The 14,936-nt window shown below is 45.0% G+C and overlaps 1 protein-coding gene across 1 annotated transcript in view; it reads left to right on the top strand.

Moving 5' to 3' along the window:
* The window catches only part of nlgn2a (neuroligin 2a), a gene marked incomplete at its 3' end in the record, with an annotated part of 163,345 nt that extends 148,935 nt beyond the window's left edge, over positions 1-14,410 (top strand). Inside the window, 6 exon segments of the mRNA XM_080451380.1 lie at positions 471-656; positions 6,934-7,199; positions 9,240-9,393; positions 12,661-13,027; positions 13,581-14,328; positions 14,330-14,410. Coding sequence (XP_080307506.1) covers positions 471-656; positions 6,934-7,199; positions 9,240-9,393; positions 12,661-13,027; positions 13,581-14,328; positions 14,330-14,410 — 1,802 coding nt within the window.
* Positions 14,411-14,936: the final 526 nt, after the last annotated feature.

Here is a 14,936-nt window from a genome sequence, read left to right on the forward strand (position 1 = left end):
TCAAAGGCAAATATTGTACTTTTACTCACTACTCACTACAATTCTTTGAAAACTTTAGTTACTAGTTATTTTGTAGATTTTGATTATACTTCAGAGTTCAGACCTACATACTTTGGCAATTTGAAGATAGCCGATCTACAAGCTCACAACGTGTCGCTTTGCGACACGTTGTAAGTTATTGTTGTGTTGTAATAAAAAGGATTTTTATACATTTGAAAACGTGAGACGGGACCTTCTGCATGATGAGTACTTTTACTTTTGGTACTTTAAGCATATTTTGATGGCAATACTTTTGTACCTTTACTCAAGTAAATTCTGAATACCGAACTTGTAACAGACTATTTCTACAATAGGGTATTGATACTTTTACTTAAAGTAGAAAAAGTTCATACTTCTTCCATCACTGACAACATGGATTTGGATGTAGATTAAGTGGATCATTGTTGTTATTTGTCTGTCCTTGTCTTCAGGCTTCCTCAGCACGGGGGACCAGAATGCCAAGGGGAACTTCGGCCTGTTGGACCAGATCCAGGCCCTGCGCTGGCTCAACGAGAACATCGGCCACTTCGGCGGCGACCCGGAGCGCATCACCATCTTCGGGTCTGGGGCGGGGGCCTCGTGCGTCAACCTCCTCATCCTGTCGCACCACTCGGAGGGTAAACACTTGATTTTCATTGGCTCATTCGGGAAGGTCTCTGTGTGTCCGGTTGCAGTTCCTCTCGATACTCTGTTTATGTCTGGGTCTGTCTATGTCTCTGTGTCTTTATTTCCTTCTGTCTCTATCTGTCTATCTCAATTTCTGTCTCAAATTTTCCGTTTATTGAATATAGCTGTCTCTCCCTTTCAATCTCTCGCTATATCTCTCTCTCTGGCGTGCAGCAGCATGCTACAAACTGTCTTGTGCAGAAAAAGTTGAAAAGGGCATACAGTAGTCAGACATGACTCACTTATATCGGTCTCTGGTTTCTATTCTTCAAACATTGTGTGGATGATCTGTGACACGTTACAGTTAAAATAGCATATTTCGTCCACATGAACAGATAAAGCATTCCAGCGGATGCTTGCTGTGTCAAGTACACTCATTACCAAGTTCAGTGACCATGCTGCTCAATGCTGTCAAACAACCACTTTGGAGGAGACCTCAGCCAGTTTAGTGGACTCTACCTCAACACCGGGCCAAAGTTGTGAGTTTACTGCCCTCTAATGGTCAAAACCTACAGATAGGTAAAATTGGATGACCTTGGTACGTATACACAGTGATGTAATCAACAAATTAATAATGGGTATATGTGTTAGCTTTAGGTGTGCCAATGAGCAAATCCTGAATCTAGTTGAGTATAGTTGACGAGTAATACAATCTTAGGAAGGCACCCCCAACGACTGTGAGATACGCTCTACAAATCTCCAGACATGGTTAACGAATCAAACTTGAGTGTAAACCAAAATACACGGTCCACAGGCTATTGATAAACGATGTGCATTGAAATCGTCAACTTTGTAGATGGCCTTGGGGTCTACAAGTGTTAGTGTAACACCAAACAGAGAGAGGCGTAAGGACCAACTGCCTTTGATCTAGAGATCAATATAGCTAACGACCCGCAGCCAAACGGTCACCTGCTCCCCCACTTGATCGCCACACTCCCCAAGTCATCCTGCCATGACTCAACCTTTTCTCTCCTCTGTCTCTCTCTATCTTCCTCTTTCTCAGCCGGCTTTTACACGAGCACACGTATCGTAGACACAGCGAGGAACTGAGCAGGAATAGATGAAAGGAGAGAGAGATTAGTGGGTGCGTGTTCAGAGACCCGAACAAGTGTTTCAATCACTGCTCTGTGTGTTTGTGTGTGTGTGTGCTGGTGTGCATGTACCTGTCTGAAGATCAAGCAGGCCACCATGCGCTAATGCCCCCCAATATCGCCTTATTCTTTCAGTGTGAACCTGTCTTTAAAACAAACGTGTATCATGTTCAGTATCATGTCAGTATCATGGTCAGTATCATGTCAGTATCATGGTCAGTATCATGTCAGTATCATGGTCAGTATCATGTCAGTATCATGGTCAGTATCATGTCAGTATCATGTCAGTATCATGTCAGTATTATGGTCAGTATTATGGTCAGTATCATGTCAGTATCATGTCAGTATCATGTCAGTAACATGGTCAGCATCATGTCAGTATCGTGGTCAGCATCATGGTCAGTATCATGTCAGTATCATGGTCAGCATCATGTCAGTATCATGGTCAGTATCATGCCAGTATCATGTCGGCATCATGGTCAGCATCATGTCAGTATCATGGTCAGTATCATGGTCAGTATCATGGTCAGTATCATGATCAGTATCATGATCAATACCATGGTCAGTATCATGGTCAGTATCATGATCAGTATCATGATCAATACCATGGTCAGTATCATGGTCAGTATCATGATCAGTATCATGATCAATACCATGGTCAGTATCATGTCAGTGTCATGGTCAGTGTCATAGTCTGTATCATAGTCAGTATCATGTCAGTATCATGTCAATATCATGGTCAGTATCATGTCAGTATCATGTCAGTATCATGTCAGTGTCATGGTCAGTATCATGTCAGTATCATGTCAGTATCATGTCAGTGTCATGGTCAGTATCATGTCAGTATCATGTCAGTGTCATGGTCAGTATCATGTCAGTATCATGTCAGTATTATGGTCAGTATCATGCCAGTATTGTGTGGAGAATAATTATTCATTATACTATATTGTTATTATGGTTGATATATCTAAAATGTATATTTTACCATCACTTCTACATACTTCTACAATACATTATGATATGTGGCAGCAACAGTGGCTTGAAGCAGCAACAGTATAACTATGGTCTGATCCCTGTGTCTTGGCAGAACTACCGTACCACCGGCCTGAGTGTTATTGTACTTATACCCCATGATATCATGTACATTAAAGCATAACCATCACCACCTAGAATATTGTCTCGACTCCTATTGTGACATATCATGTCAGTATCATGGTCAGTATCATGTGACTTCTCTGTACACCCCCTGGGGGCTGTACCGCTCCCGTTGAGAAACACTATATCATTGTTAACTGTTGTTGTGTTATTGTTTCACTGTTGTGTCATTGTTTCACTGCCGTCGTGTCATTGTTTCACTGTGTTGTGTCACTATAACCATGACCTCCTTAATAACTACACATGTAATGTACATTAACCCATCATATTAATATTGGCCGTTCCCGACCTTTTTTTTTAATGCTATGTGACCTGAATAATTAGGTCAGAAACTTCCTGATGTGGAAAATGTGCAAGAATTGTGAATTCACAAAGTGCTGACATTTAGAGTTGAGCTACATTTCTGTCCTCGTTGTGGCCGAGCGCACCTTTTGATATGGTCAATTGCAACTGTCCTGTTATTATGCAGGCTGCACGGCTTCTGTGCTGGGCAAAGGCACAGAAAAACTGTGTTTACATAACCTAAATGATGCCCAGATATTTATTATTTTAACAGTTGCCATATAAAGGCTAATAACGCAGATAAATGAATCTTTGGAATTTTCCTATGGGTATAATACACACCCCTTCCAAGGTTGGGAACGCCTTCATTAACCCCCGCATCTCCTGTCGCTGACTGTCTCCCCCGTCTCAGCCTGTCACCCCTCCCCCCATCCCCCACCTCCATCTTCATCGCCGTAGTCCTCGTCTTCATCAACATCTAAAGTCAGCCCTCCTGGACGTCGCCTGTCAGTCACGGCCCCCAGGTAAGGAGCCTGTCGGACCGGCCCCCCTCTGCGCCCCCCCACAAATCATGTCGACAGCGCTCGCTCGCAAATCAAGTTCTAGAGCGAGACGCGCGCAGGAGGGATGACATGATGTGTAGGCGCCGGGTGGCAGTGGGTGGGGGTGTGGGGCGGGATCAAGAGCAGACATGCGGCGGGGGGGTCAGAGGTGAAGTGGAATAGATAGATGTGCCGAGGGCATAATTTAACCGCGGGAGGAGAGGACGAGGAGTTGAGATATAGACCGGGAGACGGCGAAACGGTGATGTACTGACTGAGGGCGGAGTGAGGAAGATGACAGGCAACGATGGGGAGCGACGATTAAATCCCCCCACAGATACATTATTATCAGTGGTGGAAAGTACATTTACTTAAGTACTGTACTTAAGTACAATTTTGAGGTATTTGTACTTTACTTGAGTATTTCCAATTTCCAATACTTTTACTTCTACTCCACTACATCTCAGAGGCAAATATTGTACTTTTACTCCACTACAATTATTTGAAAACTTTAGTTACTAGTTACTTTTCAGATATAAACTATGATATAATGAAACATACATTAACCACTTTAGCCCTATTTTATACATAGGCTTTTTGAAAATAGCAGATCTACAAGCTCACAACGCGTCGCATCGCGGCGCGTTGTGAGCTTGTAGATCGGCTATTTTCAAATATTTAGTCCTTTTACTTTTGGTACTTTAAAGGGGAAATCCACCCCTTTTCAATAAAAAAGGGGTGGATACACCGTGATGACTCATCATGGTGTAATTTGCAATGTTAAACCCACAATCAATCCTCCAGTTCAAGGCAACACAGAAAGGGGGGAACTTTTTTCTTATTTCCACACAACTCCTTTATGCTATATTAATGACATAGTTAAATATTGAAAAGGGGTGGATTTCCCCTTTAAGTACATTTTGATGCCAATACTTTTGTACTTTTACTCAAGTAAATTTTTAATTTTGGACTTTTACTTGTAACAGAGTATTTTTATATTGCAAAGTGTCTCACCGTATTCGGCTGCACCGCAATTATTAATCTTTTGGACCGCACCGACCCGATTGAAACGAGGCACGCGCCAAAACACACAGACACACGCAGGCAGCGGTGTAAAGTAACTAAGTACATGTACTCAAGTACTTTTGTACTTTTACTCAAGTACATTTTGAATACCAGACTTTTATTTGTAACATAGTATTTCTACATTGTGGTGTTGGTACTTTTACTTGAGTACTGTGCAAAATGTGAGTACTTCTTCCACCACTGCACGCAGGCATGCTGGGACTGTTGTATGTTATGTCCCTCCATCCCTCTCTCTCTCTCCGTTCCGCATGCACCTGTAACAGGGCAACGTTCTCCTCGTCCATATTTTTGCCGTTTAAAGCACTGCCGTCACCAGCTAAAAACATTTTTTCTACAGGAGGGTTGAACTCGTCAATGCCTCGATGCAATACACACAGTACACATTGTGTTTCGGTGGTCTGTGCCACGTGTCCACTCCAAAATAGAACCGTGCTCTGACAGACGCGTCAACAGGTTTGACACATCCACTTGACGCTTCCATAACAATGGGTGTGTTTCTTGACGCGAGCGTCCGATGCCTTCAGTGTGTAAGGGCCTTCTCTCTCTCTCTCTCTCTCTCTCTCTCTCTCTCTCTCTCTCTCTCTCTCTCTCTCTCTCTCTCTCTGTGATTGTCTCTTTCCCTCTCTGTTTTCCTTTCTATGTCTCTGTGGTTCCCAACGTTTTGTGGCTCAGGGCCCATTTGAAAATCTTGAAAGCGATCGCAGCCCCACCCCATCAATCGATCAATCAATCAACTTTATTGTCAGAACGCAGTTACAGATACAAACTCTTTATGCAGGCTTTCACGTTTGCAGTTCAAAAGAGTAAGGAAGAATTAGAATATAAAATAAATAAGCATAAAAGGCCTTAAAATATGTTAATTTATGTTAATGTTATATTATCATAAAAAGTTTTGCCAATCATTTGGGGGCCCACTTGCAATATCCCACCGGTAGGTAGGACCTACAGATACTGTAGGTCTCTACAGTATCTGCATTACATCCTACTCTACTGTAATTGATCTCCCAGGAAAAGGAGAGGCTCTGCAGTCTCTGATTAATAATTAACCAACCAATCTTCAGCCAGAGAGAGAGAGAGAGAGAGAGAGAGAGAGAGAGAGAGAGGGGGGAGAAAGTTCTGGGGTGGGGGAGGACTCGAAGAGAGGGAGGCGAGGGAGGCAAGGGAGGCGGGCAGCCCCTTAACGAGCCACTTCAGTAGTTCAAACGTCGCAGGACAAGCAAAGGCAGAGAAACACAGGCAGAGAGTGAGAGAGAGAGAGAGGGAGAGAGGGAGAGAGAGTCAAAACTAGAAAGAGAGGGGAAAAAACACTGGGACAAGCTATTCCCAGTCCTAACTCTTGTCTGAGATCCAGTGCTACGGCGTATACCGTTTCAGCCTATCAGTTTTGCTCCACTGAGAATAGATCTGAGGATAAAAAAAGAAATGGTAGTTTCTGAAAAAAAGAAAGAAAAGAAAAAGAATCTCAAACATGGCAGATGGGGAAAAAGAGAGAGAAATGATATCTGATGCCCTCACTGAGAAGACCGTCTCCCTGTTACATCTCGACACGGAGGCCATTCTTCACACTCCCTAAATGTATTCTCACGAGACGGCGGTGCACTTCTACACCGCCGAAGCTTGTGTGTAAGACTGTTGGATAAGAAAGAAGCAAGAGAGAGATGCACTGTCTTCACTCTGTGTTGACGTATTGAGACCACCAGCAGTTTGAGTTTACAGTAGGAAGTGACAATACTGAGTGTTTACATGGACGGTACATTTATAATTCCACCATATACAGATTAAACCAGTAAGCTGATTAAAAGGGACATAAATACCTACAGTGTCTGTGCCGATTATCTAAATCAAGGCACAACCCCACATTAGCACAGAAAGATTTTTGCACAATTTCAACTGTATAGTCAACACACGTATGTATATGCTTTAACTGATTTGCCATAACCTGATTAATCTGACTGCATGTCTATGTGTGTGTATGGAAACGCAGTCCACAAATCCTTTTCCGCCCTACATATCTCTTTCCCTCTCTCTCTCTCTGTCTCTCTCTGTCTCTCCCTCTCCCTCTCCTTCTTCAGGTCTGTTCCAGAGGGCCATCGCCCAGAGTGGCACGGCCATCTCCAGCTGGTCCGTCAACTACCAGCCCCTCAAGTACACCAAGATCCTGGCCAGGAAGGTGGGCTGCACCTACACGGAGACGGCTGACCTGGTGGACTGCCTGCGCAGGAAGAACTTCCGGGAGCTGGTGGACCAGGACATCCAGCCGGCCCGCTACCACATCGCCTTTGGACCCGTGGTGGACGGAGACGTGGTGCCCGACGACCCTGAGATCCTCATGCAGCAGGTACAGTTGAGAGGACTGGACGGACATGTCCAGTAGGATAGATAGATAGATAGGAGCCTCACGGGTCCATTTGATTCCATTTTGTGCACTCTCAAGAGTTACAGACCCATAAGAGTCCATTTGGTTCCATTTTGTGCACTCTTAAGAGTTCCAGACCCATAAGAGTCCATTTGGTTCCTTACAGTATCAATCATTTAGCTCAGGACCCCCTGGAACCTCCCCAAGGACCCCTGTGGTTCCCCAGACCCCACTTCGAGAACCACTGAGATAAATATTGTCGCTGTCGGGGGGAAACCTGACCTCCACATGGACATAGAGAAAACGTCCTTATTTCCATTGCATGTTTGGACAGTTGTGAAGAAAAATTAAATATCGTCCCCAGTCTCTGTAGTATTGTTTTAAGATATGCCATTCAGAAGTCTGATTCTCGCAGTTAAGTAAGGAATGGAGAAAGTGGAGCAAGTGGAGCTCGGAGCAAGTCAGTTATGAGAAGAGTGCATTACCCCACTTTAATACCGCAGATAACCGTCTCCGTAATTACCAAAAAAACTATTAAATGTTCCTATTACAAATGTTTTCCATGGTTCGTTCGTTCATTCATTCATTCATTCAATACGGCTCCATATTTTTATCTCCAGGTGTTGCTAATTGTGAACTGATTTACTTCCAAGAATTAGTAGTACAGAGAATGAATGTGTCCCCACATGACACAACCCGGCCAATCAGAATGGTGTATGTGTGGTGTAAAGACATATAAGACTATAATAATATTGTAATCCTTACTGTAGAAAGGAGACATATCAGAATGTTGCCATTTGGTGCATAAATAGTCATAATTTTTTAAGCCATATCGCCCAGTTAGAGATGTTGGCCTTTACCTGTGGATGTGTAGGTCTAACTTCACTGCTGTGAAGAAAACCCCTGTTATATTTGAGATTGAGGTATAGGGGGCTGTTGGGTGAGATGCCATAATGCCAGATGTCATAATAGGCGAACATTAGATGAAAATATGCGAACATTTGGTGAAAATAGCCGATCTACAAGCCTGCAACGCGTCGCGTTTGCGACACGTTGGGAGCTTGTAGGTTGGCTATTTTCAGCAACGAGATTTGGTGAAGAGGGGGAAAAAAGGAGGGGACCAAGTATAGAGGTCCCCTCAGGACAACAAAGTGTATACAGGGTTGAAGTGGTTAAACAAGAGTTCTATGTAAACATTCACCAAAGTGTTACAATAAAACAAACAGTTCAGTAGGAATGTCCCGCTTTGGACATTCTCGTAAACAAAACAAATGAGTGAAATAAGGATGCGCACTGAAATAAACCCACATTTGTTGTTTGCAACTCATTTAACAATGAAACACAGAGATAAAAAAATCCTCCGGGGTTGCTTTCAAGGGTAGCACTTCAGTTTGTAAGGCTCTAAATGAGAGCAGTAGATCGTCGAGGGATAAACCGCAGCGTGAGACGTTGTTATTGTCGCTGCTCGGTAATTAGACTACCACTTCTCCCTGTTAATTCCACAAAACAATTCCAAATCACAGAGAGATAAACTAGAGGTGAACATCAGCTAACTGACAGATTTTGTGTGTGTGTGTGTGTGTGTGTGTGTGTGTGTGTGTGTGTGTGTGTGTGTGTGTGTGTGTGTGTGTGTGTGTGTGTGTGTGTGTGTGTGTGTGTGTGTGTGTGTGTGTGTGTGTGGGCAGAACTCTGTGTTAATTGCTACTGCAGACAGTACAGAAAAAGACTTAAACAAAGCAGCAACTGTTTATTTATTGTCTTTTCTTATTATCTGATGTCTGAGAGAAGAATTTTAATTTGTAATATTTCTTCTTTTTACCGGACGTTTTCTGAATATTTCTGAATATTTTAGAAATATTTTAACAACACAAATCTTTTATGGGGGTACCTGGCACAAATCATTTTCAGATGGGGGGTCCGCGGCCAAATACATGTAATTATTTCTTTTTTGTTGTTGCATGAAACCACTTTTTTTTAGAACCACTGCAACTAAACATTCACCTGCCTCCCTTTGTCCACTAGGGGGAGTTCCTCAACTATGACATCCTCATAGGGGTGAACCAGGGAGAGGGCCTGAAGTTCGTGGACGACAGCGAAGACAACGACGGCATCTCGGCCGCAGCGTTCGACTACACCATCTCCAACTTTGTAGACAACCTGTACGGATACCCCGAGGGTGAGGAAACCTTATCATTGTACACCTCCTCTCAGGCAGTGGTGGAAAGTAACCAAGTACATTTACTCTAGTAGTACTTTACCCCACCACAATTACTTGAAAACTTTAGATACTAGTTACTTTGAAGATTTTGATTATTATTACAAAACATAATAGCATATTTAGCCCTATTTAAGCTTTGACTACTTGAAAATAGCAGATCTACAAGCTCACAACACGTCGGAATGCAAGTGTTGTGTGCTTGTAGAATTAATATTTTCAAATGATTTTTTTAAATACATTTTAAACATATGATAACTTGTGAAAAGGACATTCTGCATAGTGAGTACTTTTACTTTCGTACTCAAGTAAATTTTGAATACCAGACTTTTACTTGTAACAGAGTGTTTCTACATTGCAGTAGATCTACAAGCCCACAATGCGTCGCAATGTGTACTTTCTACTGCATAATGAGTACTTTCTACTTTAAGTACATTTTGATGCACACACACACACACCAGGACCCATTATAACATTCCACGGGCAGGGATAACATATGCAGAGTCCAGTGAAGTGCATCGTCACAGTGCTTCCTGCATACAGTAGGTAGGGTAGAGAGTGTGTCTATTTGAATGTACATTATCTTTCTCCACGGTGGGCCTGTATGCTGGCCTTTCAGGCTCTGCTGGGTAGTAATGCTGCCTCTTATTGCAATGTGATCCCCCAGGCTGCCTGCTTCCTTCTTTGAATGACAGTGATGTCACACACACACACACACACACGCACACGCACACGCACACGCACACGCACACGCACATAGAGGGAGAGAGAGAGATGAAACACACACAGAAAACAGCGTATTGAGCGGGAGGAGCGTAGCTGAGTTAAATAACATCGCGAAACAAGTCCGAAATGTTCTCTGGATTGGATTCGGCATTATGACAGCATTTCAATTAATTAACAATCGATTAACATAACATTACTGCAGCGTAAGTTGGTTACAGTGGAGCCTGAACCGCTTGTCGCTTACCCTCGACTTGTCGCCGTGCAATAGAGTTAAACTCAAATCAATCTCAAGACGTGGTTAGAAATATGTGTACTTGATTCGATGTCAGATGTTATAAAATGCGGGGTCATTGAATGCATACGTGGAATAAAGATAGAGCAAAATAAAATCTCATGACAGAAACATTTTGTCTGGCCATGTCGCAACCCCACCCCCTCACCCTCCCCCTCACTAGTGCTGCTTCCTAAGCAATTAGCTCAATGCAATATGTAGAATTATGATGTTTAGGTATTTTTGCTGCTCCTCTGTTTTAGAGTACATGTATAAAGACTGATTTAGGGCCTTATTGAGCGTACATCATTATTGACCTTCTCAATCGTCTAGACTCTCTAGACCTTGAAATCACTTCCACTTTAAATTAAACAGAATAACCATTCAGTGGTGTCTGCGGATAAACAACACCCTGCGTGCTCTGTTTGAATGTGTACGGTACATAGCTCTTGGAATGAATAGCATACATTTCAATTCATCTTGAGGACAACATTATTGTGTTTAAGGTGCATGATTGTCATGCGTGTGGCGTATTTGCTTCGTTGCACTTCCTCCATTCACCTGCGGAGGTTTCAAGGTTTTCATTATCATCACAACATTGCAGGCAGTGAAACTCTTGTAATTACAGCTTCCTCAACATTGTGGACCCAAGAAATAATGAATAGAAAATACAGTTAGAACAGTAAAAATAGCAGAGAGAGCAACACAAATAGCAGACAGTGTGTATCTGCCTGGGGCAGCAATCCAAGCTACCAACAATTGTGTAATTGCAATATTCTCATTCTTTTGCATCACTCAAAACATACATTAACCACTTCAGCCTTTTAATACATTTTAGACATGTGATAACTTGTGGAACGGACATTGTGAATTACGAGTACTTTTGCTTTTGTACTTCTACTCAAGTACATTTTGATTACCGGACTTTTACTTGTTATTATTCAAATATTTTTATTGATTTTTTTCAAAATGTTATTCACACATACAAACACATGACAAACAACTACAAAACACCACAGACACTAGTAGTCAAAACAAGATGAAATGGGGTACACATACCATCCAATTACTGATCGACCAAAAATGAAAGGAAATTTTAGTACAATACATTGGCATAGAATGCGGCATTAATATACCAGACTTGTAAGAGTGTTTCTACATTGCAGTATTGATACTTTTATGAGTCAAAAATACAGTTAGAACAGTAAAAATAGCAGAGAGTGCAACACAAATAGAGAGTGTGTAGCTGCCTGGGGCAGCAATCCAAGCTAGCTACAATTGTGTAATTGCAATATTCTCATTCCTTTGCATCACTCTATCAGTTCTCTCCTCTGTCTTTGTTATTATTCTCTCTCTCTCTCTCTCTCTCTCTCTCTCTCTCTCTCTCTCTCTCTCTCTCTCTCTCTCTCTCACACACACACAGCTGTACAACTTCCCACCGACACGGCCCTCATCTCTCTCCTTCGCTCGCTGCTCTGTTTCCTCTCCCTGACAACTCCGCACTCTCATCTCTCCAACTCTTCTTTTGCCTGTCATCATCATCTCTCTCGTCTGCCGTGCCGTTCCTGCCAACTCTCCACTATTGCCTTCCTTCCTTTGGTCCATGCTTTCGTCTCTCTCCCTTTCCGTCTGCCTCTCTCTCCATCCTTCTTCTGTTCTCCTTCCTGTACCCGTCTGATGTTTAACCTCGTCCGCGTTTCCTGCCGTGACTATTCATTTCATCTCTCTCTCTCTCTCTCTCTCTCTCTCTCTCTCTCTCTCTCTCTCTCTCTCTCTCTCTCTCCCCCCTTCCTCCTCCTCGTCCTCCTTCTCCAATTAAGGTGCCAACTGGAACCGAATTTTTTTTTTTCAAAATGATGCAATAGAACTATTTTTGGTTCCAGAAAGAACCTTTCAGACCAACGTTCTATAAAGAACCCTTATATACTTCTTCGACCAATGTCCCTCAGGGGTCTATACTTGATTCACTCCTTTTTTCCCTCTAAACAAAAATGTCTTCATCGAATGCGACACGTGAGCTTGTAGATCGGCAATTTTTGCAGTATTCTTTGAGGAACCATTTCTGGTTCCTCAAAGAACTTGGACAAAAAAAGGTTCTAGAACTATTTGGCGGAACATGAATAACCATTCACTAAATAATGTAATTATATAGTAGGTGATGGTTCTTTGTGGAACCATGTGGCCATTTTAAAGAACCATTCAAGAACCATTATGTGTGCGTCTGTGCGCAGGTAAAGACATCCTGAGGGAGACCATCAAGTTCATGTACACAGACTGGGCCGACCGGGACAACGGAGACATGCGCCGGAAGACCCTGCTGGCGCTGTTCACGGACCACCAGTGGGTGGCGCCCGCCGTGGCCACGGCCAAGCTGCACGCCGAGTTCCAGTCCCCGGTCTACTTCTACACCTTCTACCACCACTGCCAGACGGAGACGCGCCCGGAGTGGGCCGACGCCGCCCACGGCGACGAGATCCCCTACGTGTTCGGCGTGCCCATGATCGGCGCCACGGACCTGTTCCCCTGCAACTTCTCCAAGAACGACGTGATGCTGAGCGCCGTGGTGATGACGTACTGGACCAACTTCGCCAAGACCGGGTATGGTGGCCTAGCTGCGGCCCCGGTTAAGAGGGTTCGCTTTCAGTTCGTTTTTTTAGAATACTTCTAATACCCTAACTCAGCAAAAAACGTTGCGTTTCAGAGGGCACCTGTCCTGCAGCAACAGAAGGAGGTTTAGAGCAAAGTTATTTAAAGGGATATGGTGAATTGGAACAGGAGAGGAGGTGCAAAAATGTGTTAAATTGTTCAATTCAATTCAATTCAATTCAATTCAATTCAATTCAATTCAATTCAATTCAATTCAATTCAATTCAATTCAATTCAATTCCTTTAAATGCATCATATAATGTTAATAAAAGTAACCAGGGATGGTAACTGTACTGTATGTGAACTAATCCCGGAGCAAAATAAGTGTCAAAGTCAGGCGATGGTTAAGGTTACAAGTGAGGCTAAGGGTGGGAGGGAGCCAAGAAACTTGCTTTAGTTTTACTTTCACTTCACATACAGTATAAGTGTGCGCACCAAAAGAAACCAACAAATGTTAAGAATTAGGATTTCAAAAGTTCCTGACTCTCCTCTCCTCTCCTTCCAGGGACCCCAACCTGCCAGTGCCACAGGACACCAAGTTCATCCACACCAAGCCCAACCGCTTCGAGGAGGTCATCTGGACCAAGTTCAACTCTAAAGACAAGCAGTACCTCCACATCGGCCTGAAGCCCCGTGTCAGAGACAACTACAGGGCCAACAAGGTGGCCTTCTGGCTGGAGCTAGTCCCACACCTCCACAGCCTCAACGACGAGGTGCCCAGCACCACCCGCTTGCCCACAGGTCTGGGCCCTACCCACAGACCCTGGCCCAGGCCCCCGGGGCTCCGCCCCACCCCTCACCCTTACCCCACCTTCCCCTCCGACCCGGAGCTCGAGGGCTCGGAGCGCCCCCACCAGGACCTGTTCCCCGGCGACACGCGGGACTACTCCACGGAGCTGAGCGTGACCGTCGCCGTGGGCGCCTCGCTGCTGTTCCTCAACATCCTGGCCTTCGCCGCGCTCTACTACAAGCGCGACAAGCGCCACGAGATGCGGCGCCACCGGCTGTCGCCGCAGCGCGGCGGGCCCGCCAACGACCTGGCCCACAGCCAGGAGGAGGAGATCATGTCGCTGCAGATGAAGCACTCGGAGCACGACCCCCACCACGACATGGAGCCCCTCCGGCCGCACGACATCCTGAGGCCCGCTTGCCCGCCCGACTACACGCTGGCCCTGCGCCGCGCCCCGGACGACGTGCCGCTGATGACGCCCAACACCATCACCATGATCCCCAGCACCATCACCGGCATGCAACCCCCTCCACGCCTTCAACACCTACCCCTCCACCGGCCACAACAACACCCTGCCCCACCCCCACTCCACCACCAGGGTATAGGGAATGGCCTCACGCGGCGCCCCGCCTAGGGACCCCCGCCAAGAGTGGCTTTGCCACCGGACGAGGAGGGCCTCTGGCTCTTAGTTCCATTCTCTTACTCTCTTTCTCCCCCCCCCCCCAAAAAAAAAACCCCAACAACAACAAACAACTCCACCCACCACCCGCTGTCAAACTTCAGCAGCTCCCCCCGTTGGTGGCGCGACGGAACTGCGATGCAGCGGGTGGCCATTCTGGGATGGTGGGGGCGGGCGGGGGGGTGACTTAGATCTTTTCAAGGACGCTGTTTTCCAAAGGAGGACGCGCCGTTCTCCGAATCGGAGCGACGGCCCTGGAATCTGCCTGTGGGACGATGGGTGTATCGCCCAGCTCTCTGTGTGCCCCCCCCCCCCCACCCCCCCCCCGCCGCCCCTCACTTTAGATACTCTGTCATGGTCCTTGTGTTCCCCCTGGGTGTTTTGGTGTGTGCTTCTATCCGTCTCTTTTCTACATCCCCCCTCAGACCCCCTCAGCGCCACCCCAGCTCTGT

The sequence above is a fragment of the Gymnoscopelus braueri genome, assembly GCF_963280865.1.
Source record: "Gymnoscopelus braueri genome assembly, chromosome: 15".
Lineage (NCBI taxonomy): Eukaryota > Metazoa > Chordata > Actinopteri > Myctophiformes > Myctophidae > Gymnoscopelus > Gymnoscopelus braueri.